The sequence below is a fragment of the Equus caballus genome, chromosome 3 (genome assembly GCF_041296265.1).
Source record: "Equus caballus isolate H_3958 breed thoroughbred chromosome 3, TB-T2T, whole genome shotgun sequence".
In the NCBI taxonomy this organism is placed as follows: Eukaryota; Metazoa; Chordata; class Mammalia; order Perissodactyla; family Equidae; genus Equus; species Equus caballus.
The window spans coordinates 85,934,567-85,954,923 of NC_091686.1; the positions used below are offsets into that span (position 1 = coordinate 85,934,567).

The 20,357-nt window shown below is 40.2% G+C and overlaps 1 protein-coding gene across 10 annotated transcripts in view; it reads right to left on the reverse strand.

Moving 5' to 3' along the window:
* The window catches only part of CWH43 (cell wall biogenesis 43 C-terminal homolog), a 68,902-nt gene that overhangs the window by 2,870 nt on the left and 45,675 nt on the right, over positions 1 to 20,357 (reverse strand). For 7 of the 10 annotated variants that reach the window (XR_011437590.1, XR_011437591.1, XM_023638113.2 and 4 more), the window contains one exon: positions 12,563 to 12,822. Coding sequence is in view for 8 of the 10 variants with exons in the window: in XM_023638113.2 (XP_023493881.2) it covers positions 12,744 to 12,822 (79 nt within the window). In the remaining 2 variants the exon portion in view is untranslated. Of the gene's footprint in view, positions 1 to 7,871; positions 9,510 to 12,562; positions 12,823 to 20,357 lie in introns of those variants that run through there. The other 3 variants (XM_070263866.1, XM_023638111.2, XM_070263869.1) reach the window with 3 other exon arrangements.

The following is a 20,357-nucleotide window of genomic DNA, read 5'->3' on the forward strand; positions in this document are numbered from 1 at the left end:
CCCAGGTGACACGGATGCTGTCTGTGATGGACCTCACCCTCAATAGCATTGCAATAAGCATAACCCCACAATAGAAATTTAAAACACTAAAATACTATGGAACTAAATAGTCATTCTAATTCATACTTTTCCTGCACCCCGGATAATTGTCTCATACAACCCCACGATTAAAAAAAAAAACCCATTTTGGAAACCACGGCACTACGCTGAGCCACGCTGGCTTTCATTTCCAGAGAGGCAAGCTAGGTGGCACTTCATAAATCACAGAAATCTCCCAAACAGCAGAAATTGGGTATAAAGGAGATAATAAAGGGACACATCAGATGAGCGCAGCTCACAGTCCCACTAATGTTCCCCCATAGTGCTCAAGTGCACTCTGCCTTTCATATTCCTCTGGCTCTACTCCTATCATCTCTCCTCTGCTTTAATTCCTTTCCCTTTGTGTTAACAGCTACCATCACTTTTAGGAAATGCAATCTAGCACTCGTGTTGTTCCTTTTATGGAAATTCTAGCCACTGCAAGTAGACGTGGTACTTGATATCCACAAAGCAAAAATGTTCCGAGTGAACGATGCTTTGATTGAACTTTAATTTTGCTGTTACTTTGAAGTCCTGGCTCTGCGTAAGCGACATGCTGTTCAGCATGATTACATTCAGAAGCACTTAGAAGGGAATTTTTCCCTGCTCACATATGATGTAGATTTCCAGGTCCTTTTGTAGATTTCTTCAGTGCTTTTACTGTTTGGTGAAAAATGGAGCAGGTTTATATGCAGTCAATGAAACATATCCCAGCACTTTGAAAGAGGAGAGACACGGTGTTTGAAAGACTCGGCGCATAAATTTAAATCTAAAGGACACTATAGAAATAGGCTATAGTAGCAATAGCAATAGGCTATTACAGCAGTATAATTATATATAAGTAAAATAACATATAATTAATAATATTATAATATAAAATAATATTATATAATGTAGCAAAAGGCTCAACTGTAATAAGAGAAAAGGAGAGGGTTAATACAGCCATTGCTTCACTGGAAGAGAAAAGAAGCATCTTTTGAAATGCTGATAAAGGAAAGTGGAAGCACAGCTTATTAGTCAAGACAAAGCGCCTTCTACCAGAGATAACCTCAGGATTTCCTGTGACCAAATCTGAGCGATAGAGCAAATGTCATGTACTGGGAGGTGCTTTTCAAAAAGCCATTTATAGTGTACAGGAAAACTGCTGTGAAACACGCTCGGCTTTTGTTGGATAGTGTCTCCATTTAAAGCCAGATTCCAAAGGATTGATTTATATTGGTCAACAAAATGGCTCGTACTTATTTCTTTGCCCCATAGGTATATATTTCCTGACTAGTTTCCCATCCCCATGAATTTCATATAAATGGTGCTTCTTCCACAGGTTACGCCCCTTGCTTGCTCAGAACTCAAGCTAATATTAATCCAGCAGCATACACTAAGGGCAGCATCTGGAGCTACTGCAATTATCTATCTAAATCTTATGGAAAGTCTTCCACCCTTTCTATCTTGCACCTCATCTCATTCCTGCCTCAGAAAGGAAATAGGTCAAATTGGAAAATAGAGACACTGGGAACACGTACCATCAGAAACACAAATACTTGAGGGCCCTTCTGGGACCTCAGATGCCTTGGATGCCCCCAACAACTTGTGTGTGTGTGTGTGTGTGTGTAGGGAAGGTTGACCCTGAGCTAACATCTGTTGCCAGTCTTCCTCTTTTTGCTTGAGGAAGATTGTTGTTGAGCTAACATCTGTGCCCATCTTCCTCTATTTTGTATGTGGGTCGCTGCCATAGCATGGCTTGATGAGCGGTGTATAGGTCCAAACCCACAAACCTGGGCCACCGAAGCAGAGCATGTGAACTTAACCACTATACCACCGGGCCAGCCCCACTCTCCCAATAACTTTTAAAAGAGGAGGAGCAACAAGAAGCAGTGTTAGCATATTATGTTGTTCAAAAGATATTTCTTTGAGTCCAACAAGATATATATACTGGCCTTGGAACCAGCAGTCCTGGGGTATGTCCCACCTTCCCCTACTTACTAGATGTGCCATTCTAGACAAGTCAACTCAATTAGTCTGAGTATTAGTTTCCTCATCTGGAAAATGCAAATAACACCTCCTGAAATCTAGCTGTGGCAGATTAAAGATGGCCACACACTTTCTGACACCTCTCCTATTGAGAGGTGGGGTCATGGTTCCCTATCCTTGGATTTAGCAACTCCTTTGGTGAATAGGATATAGTAGAAGTGACATTATTCCAATTTATGAGCCTAGGCCTTACTCTTCTGGAAGCTTCCATTTTCTCCCTCCTGGAATATTCATTTTGGGAGCTCTGAGCTGCCATATATAAAGTCCAACAACCCAACAACATGGAGAAAATAGCTAAGGGGCTCAGCTGAGTCCATCCTTCCAGCCATCCTCATTGGGCACTGCCATGTAAGTAAAGCCAGCTTGTACCCTCTGGTCCAGCACAGCCACCATCCACATGCCAGCAATGACCCCCGTCAGTGCCAAAGTCATGGAACAGGATTGTCCAGCCAGGTTCTGCCCAAATTTCTGACCCACAAAATCATGAGACATAGTTTATTATACAGTAATAGATAATCAGAACATTAGATAAAAAAGATGACTATGACGATCAAAAAGAAACTGTAGATAGAAAAGGACTTGTAAACTACAAAAGCGACATATTTTGTCAATATTATGCAAAAACATAGTCTCTGAACACAGGTGTTTACAATTAATTTTTGTGACATTTGTAATTTCTGTTTGGGGATGCTAAGTCAGTTGCCATCTGTGACAGTGGTAGACATGAAAAGAAATACATTCAACTTCTAGTTCTTTACTTTGATGAGGGCCAGAGCTTTGTGAGTAAGGGATCCTAATGCAAACTCCAGCTGAGGAAAGAATACACCATCGGGCTTTAAGTTATTCATTTCGTTAAGGAATTCGGAACAATGATTTGTTTTCTTTTCCTGTGAACATATTCACCTCAGAGCATTTTGAAATAATAATCTCAATTAACCAGGATATTCAAAGAACATGGTACTCTAATTATTTGAAAATTTCCTCAATGTTTCCTGTTGAAAATCTTTCCAAAACGCTGTAGTAACTTTCTTGCCTTAGTAAGTCATTCAGGAAATCCAAATTCTTGAAAAGATTGTGAAAAGTTAACTTAAAGTTGAGTATTTGAAACTTAAAATGCATTTTCCCATTGAGATAATGCTGTAAACAATAATAAGATTCCAAGACACAAAGCCAATAGAATTCCAAATGTGCTAGAATACTCCATAGTTATACATTTTAAGGTTTAAAAACAATTCCCATAACCAATTCCATTCACAGATTCTTTTTCTTAAAGCCTCATAAAATATACTCAACACTATCCAACCCTTTTCATCAGATCTAGGGAGCCCTGAGGATGTCAGAGCCCATGAAGGTGGCAGCTTAAAGAGGACAGGGTCTGCATCCCTGAGCCCTGTGTATGTCTGGGCCTCAGCACAGTGCCTAGCACTCAACAAATGTTTGCTGTGGGTCCCTGAAGCAGCAGGGCACAGAGACTAAGACGGGCTTCAAGTCAGAGAGAACTAGCTTTGATTCTGCCCTGCTCTTGCAACAACCTGCTCTAGCGACAACAGTGGGCAAAGCTCAGCATCTCTAAGCCTCAGTTTGTTCAACAATAAAATGAGACTCAGTAGTGCCTACCACATGGAGCTCCTACAAAAACTCAACGCAACATTTTCTGTAAAGTCTCGGTACCATACCTGGCACACAGTTCGTTGTTGTTAGTGCTGTCCCGTCGATTCCAATTCCCATTGGCCTTGTGTACAGCAGAGAGGAACCCTGCCTGGTCTTTTTGTGCTATTGTCGCACTTTCCAGGCTATACCAAACAATGCTCCACTGTTATCTATAGGGTTTTCATGGCCAACGTTTTTGGAAGTGGGTGGCCAGGTCCTTATTCCTAGTCTGTCTTAGTCTGGAAGCTCTGCTGAAACCTGTCCACCATAAGAGACCCTGCTGGTACTTGAAATACCAGTGGCATAGCTTTCAGCATCACAGCAACACTCAGCCACAGTATGACAACCCACAGACAGGTGGTGTGGTTCCCTGACTGGAAAATGAACCTAGGCCATGGGGGTGAGAGTGCCAAATCTTAACCCCTAGACCACCACCGGCATACAGCAAGTGCTCAAAAAGTGGCAGCAATTATTATTACTATTGCTGAACACAGACTTATCTCATGTGTGGCTCCCAGATTATCCACTGCCCAATTCAGCAATTTAGGGGAGTGGCAGGACAAGAGAGGACATACAAGGAGAACTTATTACAACTTCTATTTATATTTCTTTTTATCCAGAAATATTGGAGAGAAACAAAGCTTTATGTACATTTGATTTATGGATTTATAGTAGTACATGTGTATAAGTTATAAGTAAATATATTGAGAGTGCATGTTCCAATTTTTTTTTTTTTTTGATAGGGCTGCACCCATCAAAACGTTTGGAGAACATTGACCTAATCCTTCAAATAAGTCACTGGAACCAAGGCAAGGGCAGAAGTAGACCCTGACCTCAAAGAAGGAGCCCAGCTGTGGGTAGAGGGAGCTAAACGTCCTTAGACACGAGAAGGAGCTTGAGTCTCTGTCTGTCTAGCCTCCAGCAGAGACGAGATCCTCAAGAAGGGAATGACATTGGAGGGGTGGAAGAGGGAGGGAGAGTGAGGGAGCGGGGAGAATTCTAATAGCCAACCGGCCAGCCAGGGAAACTCTCAGTGACAAAGTTAGCCAGCGAGTGGGCTCGGGCTCCTCTGGTCAGGGGACCTCACAAGGTGTGGGGAGGTAGAATTTCCACAGAGATGCTGACACTAGGACTAATAAAGTGAAGGGGAGAAATGAGGTCAAAGAAGTGGGTGGGAAAGGCATCTCCACTGGAGATATGGACACTGCACTAGTGGGGGTTCAGGGTGGGGAGAAATGGATGCAGATGGAAGGTCCCAGTAGGGTGGTGAGTTCAGGGCTGGGGCAATGTCTGTGTATCTGAGACACGTTAAGACAGATAGACAACTCAATTTGGAACACCGGTTTCCATGGTGTAGAGATTTGGACTACCTATCAGATCCTCATGAAAGACCCTGGAAATGCTTTCCCCACCAAATTTTGTAAGAGGCAATATCATATGGAAGGTAGCATGCTGGAACAGGCAGTCAAGAAAACTATTCTCGTTCCAGCTTCTCTATTATTTAGCTGTGTCCTTGTGTAAGTCACCTAGTGCCTCTGAATTCAGTTTTCTCACGTGCAGAACGAGAGAGCTGACTGACATAATCTCTAGGTTCCCTTCCCGCCCTGTGATTATGAATTCCAGGATTCCGAAATGGTCATACTCTCTTATGATTTGCCTCTTATGCCTAAAAATTGAGTGCAGGGAAAAATTACAGTTTATGAAGGGTGTCTGCTTATTTGTGTTATCAATCAATGTTTGACTAAGTGGTTCTCATTCTAGAGTCTTCTTTAATGTCTTTACTCTGAAATTACTTAACTAGATTACTGCTCCTATTAGCTGCTCACATAATGAAGGCAGCTCAAGGCATTAACTCTTCTAGAACTCCTTGGTACAGATTAAGGTAATCTAACTATGAGAGAGAGAAAAGAGAGAGACTGGGTTATTAGCTCAGAGGAAGCTATAGCTAAAATAATCAGATGCTTCCCAAATACATGGGAATGAAAATAGCTACTGACCCAACTGTATAAAATAGGATAAATTCACCAGTCCACAATACAGCAGATAAGCACTTTTCCCTTTTGTCTTGTCTCTTCCATGGTCCCTGGAATCTATCTGATCATCTAAAAAGTGTACTGGAATTCAAAAAACAAACAGGAAATGGGAGCCAAGAGGACACAACTCTTGAACTGCCAGATTGCTCTAAGTGGAAAATTGGCTGACGAGCAGCTAGGGAAGAAAAGACCTTGGTCTCCAGAGCGGAGGAGACATCAACTGTGAAGAGTATGTCCACTGCAAAGTAGGGGGAGAGATTTGCAAGTTTTCGTTTTCCCCTGGAGAAATGCCTTCCTCACTCTACAGACCACTCCCACCCCAGGCTGGGCGTCACTGTGTTATCAGACCTGTTCTCCTAGTCAGTTGGGCTGCTGTAACAAACTACCACAGACCGAATGGCTTAAACAGTAAATATTTCTCGCAGCTCCGGAGACCAGGAAGTACAAGATGAAGGTGCCGGCAGATCCGGTATCTGATGAGGGCCCCCTCCCTGATTGGCAGGTGGCCATCTTCTCCTTGTATCCTCATATGGCGGAGAGCAGAGAGAGAAAGCTCTCATGTCTCATCTTATAAGGCCACTAATCCCACCCATGACAGCTCCAGTCTCATGACTTAATTACCTCTCAAAGGCTCCACCACCTAATACCACTACATTAGGGGTTAGGATTTCAAAATATGAATTTGGGGGGGACAGAAACATTCAGTCCATAATACCTGTCCCCCTAAGGACATACTCAAGAAACAGGTGAATTCTCATCTTAAATTTAAAGAGAATCTAGAAAAAAAGAAAACAAAAACCATATTCGACATCTTGCTAGCTAGCTAAATTTTTTAAAGGAAAAAAAAAATCTAAGTGGAAAACTGCCCGAAATGATAAAAAATGTTTACAGAGATATGGTTAGAACATTTCTGTTGTGCCAAAAAAGAAAAAGAAAAAAAGCCCAGAGAAATGTTTATACGGTGTTTACTCTACTAGGAAGCATTGCAAACACAAGGCATCTGGACACTTTCCTTCCCTACAAAGTAAACTGGAACTGAAGAGGAATCAAATCCTCCTGGATCCAATTATAGAATATGGACTCTGGTGTTATCACTAACAAGAACTGTAAACTTCCACAGAATCGGTTTCATTTCTAATCTACCGATTTCCTCAGAGACCTTAAAAGTGGGGAGAGTTAAGAGCATGCTGTATTTTGCTGGATGGACAGATTATACTCGTTTACCAATCGTTTCAAGTTCAACCACATCATCCAAGTCTCCAAAGCCGTCCCCTTGAGTTCTCAGGATGGCAACCTGCCCTCCCACCAATTTCCCACCAGCCTTAGCCTCCTACTCCAAGGCAGGCCAAGGGTCTTCTCAAAAGGGCTGAGCAATCAGAGAAACTGTGGTCAGCCACACCCCCACCCCACCCAAAACAGCAGAATCTTTATTTTACCTCCGGACTCAACAACGGCAAGCATGTGCCAGGCTGAAAGGGCTAGAGGCACTCTGAGTTACTATGCTTGCATTGGAATAATCCCCATCAGGTTAAAGGGGATTACATAATACCCATCCTCCATGTACTTTCTGTTAGAACTAGTGCAAGGTTGGGGGCCAGTCCGGTGGCGCGGCAAAGTTCATACGTTCTGCTTCAATGGCCCAGGGTTCGCTGGTTTGGAACCTGGGTACGGACCTATGCACCGCTTGTCAAGCCATGCTGTGGCAGGTGTCCCACATAGAAAGTAGAGAAAGGTGGGCACAGATGTTAGCTCAGGGCCAGTCTTCCTCAGTAAAAAGAGGAGGACTGGCAGTAGTTAGCTCAGGGCTAATCTTCCTCAAAAAAGAAAAAAAGAAAGTAGAGGAAGATGGGCACAGAGCACAGATGTTAGCTCAGGGCCAGTCTTCCTCAGCAAAAAGAGGAGGATTGGTGGCAGATGTTTGCTCAGGGCTAATCTTCCTTAAAAAACAAAACAAAAGAAAAACAAAAAAAAGAGAAAGTTTTAATAAAGGGAAGTGATGAGAAAATATAGCAAATACACTCAAACGAAAAGAAATGAAGGGAGAAATGTTACTATAAATGTAGAATTCAAGAAAAAAAGCACTTAGGAGAGCAAAGTTATTTTTTATTGATAAAAATTGTGATCCACGGTGAGACTTAATTGTAATAATGCTTTATGTAATAAATAAAACAGTATTCAAAAAATACAATATCTCATAATACCATTAGCATGATTAATGTTAATCATTAATTATATAATTAATACTAATACCTATCGTCTAACTTTGTTTTCTGTAATTAAATTTTGATAGGCCTAATATATTCTCTAAGGGGTAATTTTTAACTCAGAGGCAGTTTCTTAAACAGTATTTACTAGTAAAAATTGATATAAAACTTCTGAAGGGCAATTAAAAAACAACCTTGGGGGCTGGCCTGGTGGCACAGCTGTTAAGTTCGCACATTCTGCTTCGGCAGCCCAGGGTTCTTGGGTTCGGATCCTGGGTGCAGACATAGCACTGCTTGGCATGCCACGCTGTGGTAGGCGCCCCACATATAAAGTGGAGGAAGATGGGCACAGATGTTAGCTCAGGGCCAGTCTTCCTCAGCAAAAAGAGGAGGATTGGCAGTAGTTAGCTCAGGGCTGATCTTCCTCAAAAAAAAAAAAATCTTGGTAATAAACCATGGTCACAGTGAACTGTGAACTGATTTCAGCTTACTTCACACAGAGGGCAGCTTTACTCATGGCCACAAACTTTACCCCAAATATGGAGCCTTTGTGACCCAATAGACTTAAGCAGAGATTGGATGGCCCATTACAACTTGTCCCTCCAAATGAAAGAATGTAGGGCACGTCCAGTCCCTCTTATGGAAACCCCTTTTGTACAATGACTCATCGTACAGCACTTCTTGGCTTTGGTTTAGATATAGAGGCAGAATGGTGTTTGTATGGAAAAAGCACAGGTCTGAGAGTCAGGGGACCAGGGCTTTTTCTTTTCTTTTTTTCTTTTTAAAGATTTTATTTTTCCTTTTTCTCCCCAACACCCCCCGGTACATAATTGTGAATTTTTAGTTGTGGGTCCTTCTAGTTGTGACATGTGGGACACCGCCTCAGCATGGCCTGATGAGCAGTGCCATGTCCACGCCCAGGATTCGAACCGGCGAAACCCGGGGCTGCTGAAGCGGAGCGTGAGAACTTAACTACTCAGCCACAGGGCTGGCCCTCAGGGTTTCCTTCTTGACTCAACTACTTGTACAACCTTGGGCAAGTCATTTGACCTTGGTGTGCCTTAGTTTCCTCATCAGTAAAATGAGGATAATAATACCTACCTCCCACACAAGGCTGTTGTGAGGGTTATCTGTGAAAACAGATGACATATTTGGAAGCGTTTTAACGTCATAATAACTTCTTAAATGCAAGGTATTATTATCATTGTTAACAGTTTCATTCTCTTGTTATTCATCTTGTGATTATTGATATTATTATTATTACTCTATCACTACCTGATTTTCACACATTATTGTTACTGTTATTACTAATGTTGTTATTCCCCTCCAAATGCTGACCTTTCTTTCAACAGCTTAGAGGGCAGTCAAGATATTTAAGAGCAGACTGCTTTTGGCTAAGTCATCCCACTGGTTACAAGCGAAGTCAACGTAGGACACTGCTCTCTTCCCCACACACTCACCTCCCGGAGCTGGTTAATAGTAACGGAAAATGTTTTCAGTGCAGGAAGTATCAACCCTTAAAAGAAAAGACGAGAGAAAGATAGTTAATCTGATTTGCATTACAAATTAATAGAAATTTGGAGGAGGTATGGAAAACCAGAGAAGAGGGAGATGCCTAAACTACACGATGTGGAGACAAAAGATTTGTAAATCAAGGGAGTATCAGGTTATGGTGTTCGAAGACGTTTTGAGTTTTCGTAATGTAAATCCCCTCTCTGTCTTCCCAAACGTTCAGTAAAATACGCTACCCACTAAAACACACGGTGAGAGTGTTTTGTTCTTCTTTGTTTTGAGGAAGTCAAGGAAAGAACTGATTCTACGTTTGCTGGGCACAGTAGAGACGGCACTTGCTGTCTGCGTGTGGATCTGCCTCCCAGAACTTTGGGAAATACTAAGCACCTCCTGAGTGCTGGGCACTGGCTAGGTGCATTAAATGCATTCTCTCCTTGTATTTACCTTGCATTGTAGCATAATCCAAATGTGAGAAATGCAAGAGTAAGACCACCTATGAACTGAACTGTGACAGTAGAAGGAGATCAGTGAGAGAAGTGACCGTAAAAATGTGAATCTTGCCCTTAACTTCCCACAATTCACAGAAATCTTGGGGAGGACACTGTGTTCAGGAGGAAGTGGAATCGGGGTTCTGGCCATCTTATCCAGAGCTGAAACGTAAGGAGACCCCAGTTGGCATCTGGGTTACATAACCTTACAGTATTGTTGTCAGAGATGATGTTGCTAAAGTACTTGGCTCAATAGAGTGTCAACAGTCAGTAGTTACCATTCAAGCTGTCTTTGTATCTTTCTGTCTCCCGAACTTGGCAATTAGGATCCAGAGGAAAGGGCAATGTCTTTTCAGTTAAGTGACACCTGCTACTGCCACCACGTGCCTAGCACAGTACTATGGATATAAGAGACACTAAGTAAATACATTTGTTGTTGTCGGGCTCTCAAAGTTTCTCAAATATGAATAGGTTCAGGACTGTATTAGTTATCTATAGAGGCATAGCAAATTACCCCAATACACAGTTGGCTTAAAACAATAGTTATTATCTGTTAAGAATTCAGGAGCGGCTAAACTAGATGGTTGGGCTTAGGTCAAGATGTCCGCTGGGGCTGAAGTACAATCTGAAATGTGGCTGGGGCTGGAGGTTCCACGTCGACGGTGGCTCATTCACATGGCTGTTGGCAAGAAGAGGCCTCAGGTCCTCACCATCTTTCCACAGGGCTGCTCAGGACATGGCTGGCTTCTCCCAGAGCCAAGAGGGTGAGAATTAAGGCAGGAGCCACAATATTTTTCTTTAACCTAAGCTTGGAAGTTGCATGTCATCTCTTTCACTTTATTTTTTTCACCAGAAGTGGGTCACTAAGTCCAGCCCAAATTCAAAAAGAGGTGAATTAGGTTCCAGCTTTTGAAGGAAGTGCCAAATCATTTGTGGATATATTTTTAAAACCATCACTGGGATGTAATGTTTTACATACGGCAGTGTGCTCAAAATGTGTTTACTAAATAGATCCAAGGAACCTGAGACTGCAACATAAAACCTTTGCAAATTCTCTTGTAATTTTTATCTCTGCCCAAAATGATAAAACAACATTCAGAGCCCTTTCCAGTTGTAAGATGTTATGTGCCTCCCTGAACAACAGTCAAATCACTATTCCCTGTGGAGACGGTGCTCTTGGGTCGGATTCTCCCCATCACTGACCTGCTAGGTTTGGGGAAGAAAATTACACTGCAGGTGGGAATGCAAACTGGTGCAGCCACGAGGGAAAACAGTATCGAGATGTCTCAAAAAATTAAAAATAGAACTACCATATGATCCAGCTAGTCCACTTCTGGGTATTCATACAAAGAGGATGAAATCAACATTCAAAGACATTTATGCACCCCTATGTTCATCGCGGCATTATTCACAATAGCCAAGATGTGGAAGCAGCCCAAACGCCCATCAACAGATGAATGGACAAAGAAGATGTGGTATATATACACAATGGAACACTACTCATCCATAAAAAAAGACAAAAGCGTGCCATTTGCAACAACATGGATGCACCTTGAAGGTATTATGCTAAGTGAAATAAGTCAGACAAAGACAAATACCGCATGATTTCACTCATATGTGGAAGATAAACAAATGCATGGACAAGAACAGGTTAGTGGTTACCGGAGGGGAAGGGAGTGAGGGGAGGGCAAAAGGGGTAAAGGGGCACACATCTATGGTGACAGAGAAAGACAAGACTATTGGTGATGAACACAAGGCAGTCTATACAGAAACTGATATATAATAATGTACACCTGAAATGTACACAATGTCATAAGCCAATATGACCTTAGTAAAATAGTTTTTTAAATAAAGCCTTGGGCTGGCCCAGTGGCGCAGCCATTAAGTGCACACATTCTGCTTTGGTGGCCAGGGGTTCGCCGGTTTGTATCCTGGGTGCGGACATGGCACCACCTGGCAAAAGCCATGCTGTGGTAGGTGTCCCACATATAAAGTGGAGGAAGAGGGGCATGGATGTGAGCTCAGGGCCAGTCTTCCTCAGCAAAAAGAGGAGGATTGGCAGCAGATGTTAGCTCAGGGCTAATCTTTCTCAAAAAAAAAAAAAAAAAAAGCCTTGAATGCCAAAAAAAGAAATTCACTCTGTGGGACCCCTGTGTGTGTTGAGGTGTGCTCCCTGACATCTGGTGGCCTGACTGACCGGAGACAACAGAACAGCGTGTCATGTGGGGAGTGATATAAGTTTGGGAGGAAAGACAGATGATTCCACCAGAGCTCAGAGAAGGACGGTGAGGGGCATGGTGCTGCTGCTGCTGGGTCAGCAATGGCTATATATACACGTCTTCTTCTAACAAGTAGTCTTGATCTTTAAACATTTTTTTCCTCCTTTGTCCCAAGAAGGATTTAAGTCTGCTTGACTTTTGTGAGTAGTCCTTCTAGCTCATCAATAAATCAATTTTCTATTTTTAAGCATTAAGAAGGTAAGACACTTTTATTGTTTTATCTCTAATAGCAAAACTTTCTTATATTACCCCCATATTCTATTTTTTATCAAAAACTTAAGGAAAACAACTTGGAGAAATGCTTTTATTACACAATATATTTTATAAATTGATGGATTATCCCCCTGTATAGATAGCATATTTTTCATTCTTTGTATGTGGTTTCCCACTTTCATTCATCTCTTCTTTTTATCTTGCATACTTTTGTTTTCCTTAGACTTGCCCAGTCAATGAATTCTTGTTTTAAATAGCTCATAAAAAGTATTTGGGAGTACTCATATGAAAATGATGGTTGTTCTCAAAATTGTGTCCTTCCTTGTAGGATCCAAACCTAAAAAAAAGTAATTGGCATGTAAACACCATTCAGAAAACTATGTTCTTATGTCAAATTTCAACCATAATCTATTGTGGTTTTGCTTATCTATCATAAGACCAGGAGAGATGTGATCAACTTATAAAATAGCAAAGAAATAAAGGATTCATGCATATGGGAAAGGCAAACTAAAATTTTAGCCTTCGAAGGCCTCTTCCCATGGTTATGGATCATTCCAAAAGCACAGCTGTTTAAGAATTATTGGCGGAAGATATTGGTGAAAAACAAGTCTGGATTTTCTCTCTAGTCATCAGTTTGAATAATATTCATTTTATAGGTAAAGTGATGGTGACACCTGAAATGTTATTCATGTTACATTTACACATATATAGAATCTATTTTGGCACAATTTCAAGTTCTAAGGCTTCTAGAAGTGTTCAGGTGCTACAGATTAATGGTTTACTCTCCTGATGAATAATTATTTAATTATATAGCTCTGGTTGGTATGACGAAATATGAAGGAAGCTAAGACCTGAGCACACGAAGCCATTGACTTTCTCTTCTTTATCAGAAACTGCAATATTCAAGTAACCTCCATACTGTAGAAGAGAGGAGTTCCGTTTACTTTCTCATCTCAAAACAATAATAAAGAATATTAAAATTTTGCATAACCTTCCGTCTGCTATTCCATGACTAGAACTGAGTCCTGAGGAAGTAATCAAAGATATACCCAAAGATATAATAAGGAGCCGCTGGAAGAGTCTCTATAATAATGAAAGAATAAATGTGCAAAAACAGCTAAATTGGTTAGCTAAGTTTGGTACATCCACACAATGGACTATTATGCAATCATTAAAAATATTTTCAGGGACCAGCCTGGTGGCGCAGTGGTTAAGTGCCCATGTTCTGCTTTGGTGGCCTGGGGTTCGCTGGTTTGAATCCCAGGTGCGGACATGGCACCACTTGGCAAGCCATGCTGTGGCAGGCGTCCCACATATAAAGTAGAGGAAGATGGGCACGGATGTTAGCTCAGGGCCAGTCTTCCTCAGCAAAAAGAGGAGGATTGGCAGCAGATGTTAGCTTAGGGCTAATTGTTCTCAAAAACAAAAACAAAAACAAAAACATTGATCTCCCTTGCCCAAACAAAACAAAAAAACGAAAAATAAATATTAATAAAATAGCATAATATTAAAAAAAATATTTTCAGAAGAATACTTTATTATGGAAGGAATTCATCATATACTATTTGGATGAAAGAGACCAGATTAACAAATAGACTGACTACACATACACATATGCATACATATATGTATATATGTTCAGATACTTACAAAGGTGAGATAATTGTGTGATATATAGATATACTTGCATATAAAAAGCAAAGATGTATCCAAAAACATTACCAGCAATAACCTTTGAAGTGCTTCTCACCCCACTGCAACATAAGCTCCACAGGACAAGACTTGGTCTTATTCATTACTCTGTCCTCAGTATCTAGCACAAGGCCTGGCATGGTGCTGGGATCGTGGTACTCAGTGAATATTTGTTGAATAAAGGAATGGGATTTTTGGTGAACTTAGTATTCCTTGTTTCTATTTTATAAATTTTCATATGTATATATTTTGTAAGAAGGAATTTTAAAAGTAAGGCAGGAGTCCTACTTATGCTTCTGTTATTCTCATAAGTAAACTGAGTGGGAAAGCAGATGTAGCTCCCTTCACAGTTGGTGTGGATCAAGCTGCAGATCTGATCAGCCTAAAATTTTTTTTTTTTGAGGAAGATTAGCCCTGAGCTAACTACTGCCCGTCCTCCTCTTTTTTGCTGAGGAAGCCTGCCCTGAGCTAACATCATGCCCATCTTCCTCTACTTTATATGTGGGATGCCGACCACAGCATGGCATGCTAAGCAGTGCCATGTCCGCACCTGGGATCTGAACCGGCAAACTCTGGGCTGCTGAGAAGCGGAATATGCAAACTTAACTGCTGTGCCACCAGGCCAGCCCCTAAAATATTTTATTTGGATTTCTCACACTCCTGGTAAATGAAGAATAAGGAAATAGGGAAATTTTTTTTCTTCCCGGATCTTCCAGCTTCCATTTAAGAAGTTACCTCAAAATCACCCAAGCAGAACAGAAAAGAGAAAAAAGAATTAGACAGAATGACAACAGTCTAAGGGAACTCTGGGACAATATCAAGTGTGCTAACATTTGGATTATAGGTGTCCCAGAAGGAGAAGAGAGAGACAAAGGGGCAGAAAATTTATTTGTAGAAATAATAGATGAAAATTTTCCTAACCTGAGGAAGGAAACAGACATCCAAATTCAGGAAGCACAGAGAGCTCCAAACAAGATAAGCCCAAAGAGGCCCACCAAGACATATTATAATTAAACTGTCAAGAATGAAAGACAAAGAGAGAATCCTAAAAGCAGCAAGAGAAAGGCCACAAGTGACATATAAAGGGAAACCCATCAGGTTATCAGCAGACTTCTCAGCTGAGACCCTACAGGTGAGAAGAGAATGGCACGAATTTAAAGTGCTAAAAGGAAAAGACCTACAGCCAAGAATACTCTATCCATCAAGGTTGTCATTCAGGATGGAAGGGGAGATAAAGAGCTTCCCAGACAAGCAAAAATTAAAGGAGTTTATCACCAAGAAACCAGCTCTGCAAGAAATGCTGAAGGGACTTATTTAAGGGGGAAAGCAATGACCACAAATAGAGATTTAAAAAAATTATTAAAAAAACAAAACAACAACAACAAAAAACCAGGCAATAAAATCACTTGTAAGGTAAAAATACAGTAAAGGTAGCAGATCGACTACCTGTGAAGATAATATGAAGGTTAAACGACAAATGTACTAAAATCACCTATTTCAATGATAAGAGGGTAATGGATAGACAAACACTAAACAAGAGACTATATATGATTTGAAAAACATATAATGTGGGAGGAGGGGAGTGAAAAAGTAGAGCTTTTAAAAGAGGTCGAGCTAAAGAGTCTATCAACTCAATACAGACTGTTATATGCATAGAATATTAAATAGGATCCTCATGGTAATCACAAATCAGAAACCTATAACGAGCAAGAAAAAAAGTAAGACAAAAGAAATCAATCATATTACTAAAGATAGCCATCAAAACACAAGGGAGGAGAGCAAGAGAAAAAGAAGGAACAGAGAAGAACTACTAAAACACTCAGAAAAAAAAATAGGGACAAAATGGCAATAAATACATATTTATCAATAGCTACTTTAAATGTCAATGGACTAAATGCTCCAATCAAATGCCATAGGGTGGCCAAGTGGATAAAAAAACAAGACCCATATATATGCTGCATACAAGAGACATACTTCAGACCTAAAGACACTCAAAAACTCAAAGTGAAAGGATGGAAAAAGATATTCTATGCAAATAGCAAAGAAAAGAAAGCAGGGGTAGCAATACTTGTATCAGACAAAATAGACTTTAAAACAAAAACAAAAACTGTAACAAGAGACAAAGAAGGGCACTACATAATGATAAAGGGAACAATCCAACAAGAAAATATAACACTTGTAAATATCTATGCACCCAACATAGGAGCACCTAAATATATAAAGCAATTATTAGCAGACATAAGAGGAGAAATAGATAGTAACACAATAATAGTAGGGGACTTTAACACTTCATTTACACCAATGGACAGATCATCCAAACAGAAGATCAATAAGGAAACACTGGCCTTAAAGGACGCATTAGACCAGATGGACTTAGATATATACAGAACATTCCATCCAAAAACCACAGAATACACATTCTTTTCAAATGCCCATGGAACATTCTCCAGAAGTGATCACACATTAGGCCACAAAACAAGTCTCAATAAATTTAAGAAGATTAAAATAGCACTATGCATCTTTTCTGACCACAAAGGTATGAAACTAGAAATCAACTACAGGAAGAAAACCAGAAAAGCCACAAAAATGTGGAGATAAACAAAATGCTACTGAACAATGATTGGGTCAATGAAGAAATCAAAGAAGAAATCAAAAAATTCCTGGAGACAAATGAAAATGAAAACACGACATGCCAAAATCTGTGGGATACAGCAAAAGTGGCTCTAAGAGGGAAGTTTACAGCAATTCAGGCCTACCTCAACAAAGAAGAAAAATCTCAAATAGACAATCTAAAAGCGCATCTAAAGGTACTGGAAAAAGAACAACAAACAAAGCCCAAAATCAGCAGAAGGAAGGAAATAATAAAAATCAGAGCAGAAATAAACGAAACAGAGACTGAAAAAACAGTAGAAAAAATTAATGAAACCAAGAGCTGGTTCTTTGAAAAGATAAACAGAATTGACAAACCCTTAGCTAGAGTCACCAAGAAAAAAAAAGAGAGAAGGCTCAAATAAATAAAATCAGAAACGAAAGAGGGGAGATTACAACAGACACCTCAGAAATACAAAAGATAATAAGAGAATACTAGGAAAAGCTAGATGCCAACAAATTGGATAATCTAGAAGAAATGGATAAATTATTAGACACATACAACCTTCCAAAACTGGACCAAGAAGAAGCAGAAAATTTGAATAGACCAATCACCAGTAAGGAGATTGAAACAGCAATCAAAAACCTCCCCAAAAATAAAAGTCCAGGACCAGATGGCTTCCCTGGTGAATTCTACCAATCATTCAAAGAAGACTTAATACCTATCCTTCTCAAACTCTTCCAAAAAATTGAAGAGGAAGGGAAGCTTCCTAACTCCTTCTATGAAGCCAACATTATCCTGATACCAAAACCAGACAAGGACAACACAAAAAAAGGAAATTACAGGCCAATATCACTGATGAACATCGATGCAAAAATCCTCAACAAAATACTAGCAAATCGAATACAACAATACATTAAAAAGATCATACATCATGATCAAGTGGGTTTCATTCCAGGGATGCAGGGATGGTTCAACATCCACAAATCTATCAACATGATACACCACATTAACAAAATGAAGAATAAAAATCACATGATCCTCTCAATAGATGCAAAGAAAGCATTTAACAAGATACAGCATCTATTTATGATAAAAACTCTAAATAAAATGGGTATAGAAGGAAAATACCTCAACATAATAAAGGCCATATACGACAAACCCACAGGAAATATCATTCTCAATGGAGAAAAATTGAAAGCTATCCCTCTAAGAACAGGAACCAGACAAAGATGCCCACTGTCACCACCTTATTTAACATAGTATTGGAAGTCCTAGCCAGAGCAATCAGGCAAGCAAAAGAAATAAAAGGGATCCACATTAGAAAAGAAAAAGTGAAACTGTCACTCTTTGCAGATGACGTGATTTTATATCTAGAAAACCCTAAACATCCCACTAACAAACTTTTAGAAACAATAAAGGAACACAGTCAAGTTGCGGGATACAAAATCAACATACAAAAATCGGTTGGGTTTCTATACACTAACAATGAAGTAGCAGAAAGAGAAATTAAGAATACAATCCCAATTACAATTGCAACAAAAAGAAATAGCTAGGAATAAACTTAACCAAAGAGGTGAAAAATCTGTACACCGAAAACTATAAAACATTGTTGAAAGAAATCGAAGAAGACACAAAGAAAAGGAAAGATATTCCGCGCTCTTGGAGTGGAAGAATTAAGATTGTTAAAATGCCCATACTTCCTAAAGCAATCTATAGATTCTACGCAATCCCTATCAAAGTTCCAACAACATTTTTCACAGAAATAGAACAAAGAATCCTAAAATTTATATGGAACAACAAAAGACCCCGAATAGCCAAAGGAGTCCTGAGAAAAAAGAACAAAGCTGGAGGAATCACACTCCCTGATTTCAAATTATACTACAAAGCCATAGTAAGCAAAACAGCATGGTACTGGCACAAAAACAGACACACAGATCAATGGAACAGAACTGAGAGCCCAGAAGTAAACCTGCACGTTTATGGACAGCTAATAGTCGACAAGGGAGTCAAGAGCATACGATGGAGAAAGCAGAGTCCCTTCAATAAGTGGTGTTGGGAAAACTGGACAGCCACATGCAAAAGAATGAAAGTAGACCATTCCCTTACACCATGCACAAAAATCAACTCAAAATGGATTAAAGACTTGAATGTAAGACCCGAAACCATGAGACTTCTAGAAGAAAACATAGGCAGTACGCTCTTTGACATCGGTCTGAGCAGCATATTTTCAAGTCCCATATCTGACCGGGCAAGGGAAACAAAAGAAAAAATGAACATATGGGACCACATCAAACTAAAAAACTTCTGCACAGCAAAGGAAACCATCAACAAAACGAAAAGACAACCTAACAATTGAGAGAAGATATTTGCAAACCATATATCAGATAAGGGGTTAATATCCAAAATATACAAAGAACTAATACAGCTCAACATCCAATTAGAAAATGGGCAAAAGATCTGAACAGAGATTTCTCCAAAGAAGATATACGGATGGCCAACAGGCATATGAAAAGATGCTCGACATCACTAGCTATCAGGGAAATGCAAATCAAAACTACAATGAGGTATCACCTCACTCCGGTCAGAATGGCTATAATTAACAAGACAGGAAACAGCAAATGTTGGAGAGGATGTAGAGAGAAGGGAACCCTTGTTACACTGCTGGTGGTATTGCAAACTGGTACAGCCACTATGGAAAGCAGTATGGAGTATCCTCAGAAAACTAAGGATAGAGCTACCATATGATCCAGCTATCCCACTGCTGGATATTTACCCAAAGAACCTGAAAACACAAAGGCGTAAGGATACTTGCACCCCTATGTTCGTTGCAGCATTATACACAATAGCCAAGACTTGGAAGCAACCTAGGTGCCCATCAAGGGATGGATGGATAAAGAAGATGTGGTATTTATACACGATGGACTACTACTCAGCCATAAGAAATGATGGAATCCGGCCATTTGTGACAACATGGATGGACCTTGAGGCTATTTTGCTGAGTAAGATATGTCAGAGGGAGAAAGTCAAATACCATATTATCTCACTCATAAGTAGAAGATAAAAACAACAAGAAACAAACACATAGCACTGGAGATTGGATTGGTGGTTACCACAGGGGAAGGGGGAAGGGGGGAGGGCAAAAGGGGTGATTAGGCTCACATGTGAGGGTATGAACTATAATTAGTTTTCAGGTGGTGAACATGACGTAATCTACACAGAATTTGAAATATATTATGATGTACAGCCGAAAATAAATAAATTAATTAAAAATAATAAATAAATAAAATGTAAAAAAAACTTACCTCAATCAACATAAAGAAGGAAACTTTTTTTTTTTTTGAGGAAGATTAGCCCTGAGCTAACATCTGCTGCCAATCCTCCTCTTTTTGCTGAGGAAGACTGGCCCTGAGCTAACATCCGTTGCCCATCTTCCTCTACTTTCTATGTGGGGCACCTGCCACAGCATGGCGTGCCAAGTGGTGCCATGTCCGCACCCGGGATCTGAACCAGCAAACCCTGGGCCACCAAAGCAGAACATGCAAACTTAACCGTTGTGCCACCAGGCTGGCCCCAAAAAGGAAACGTTT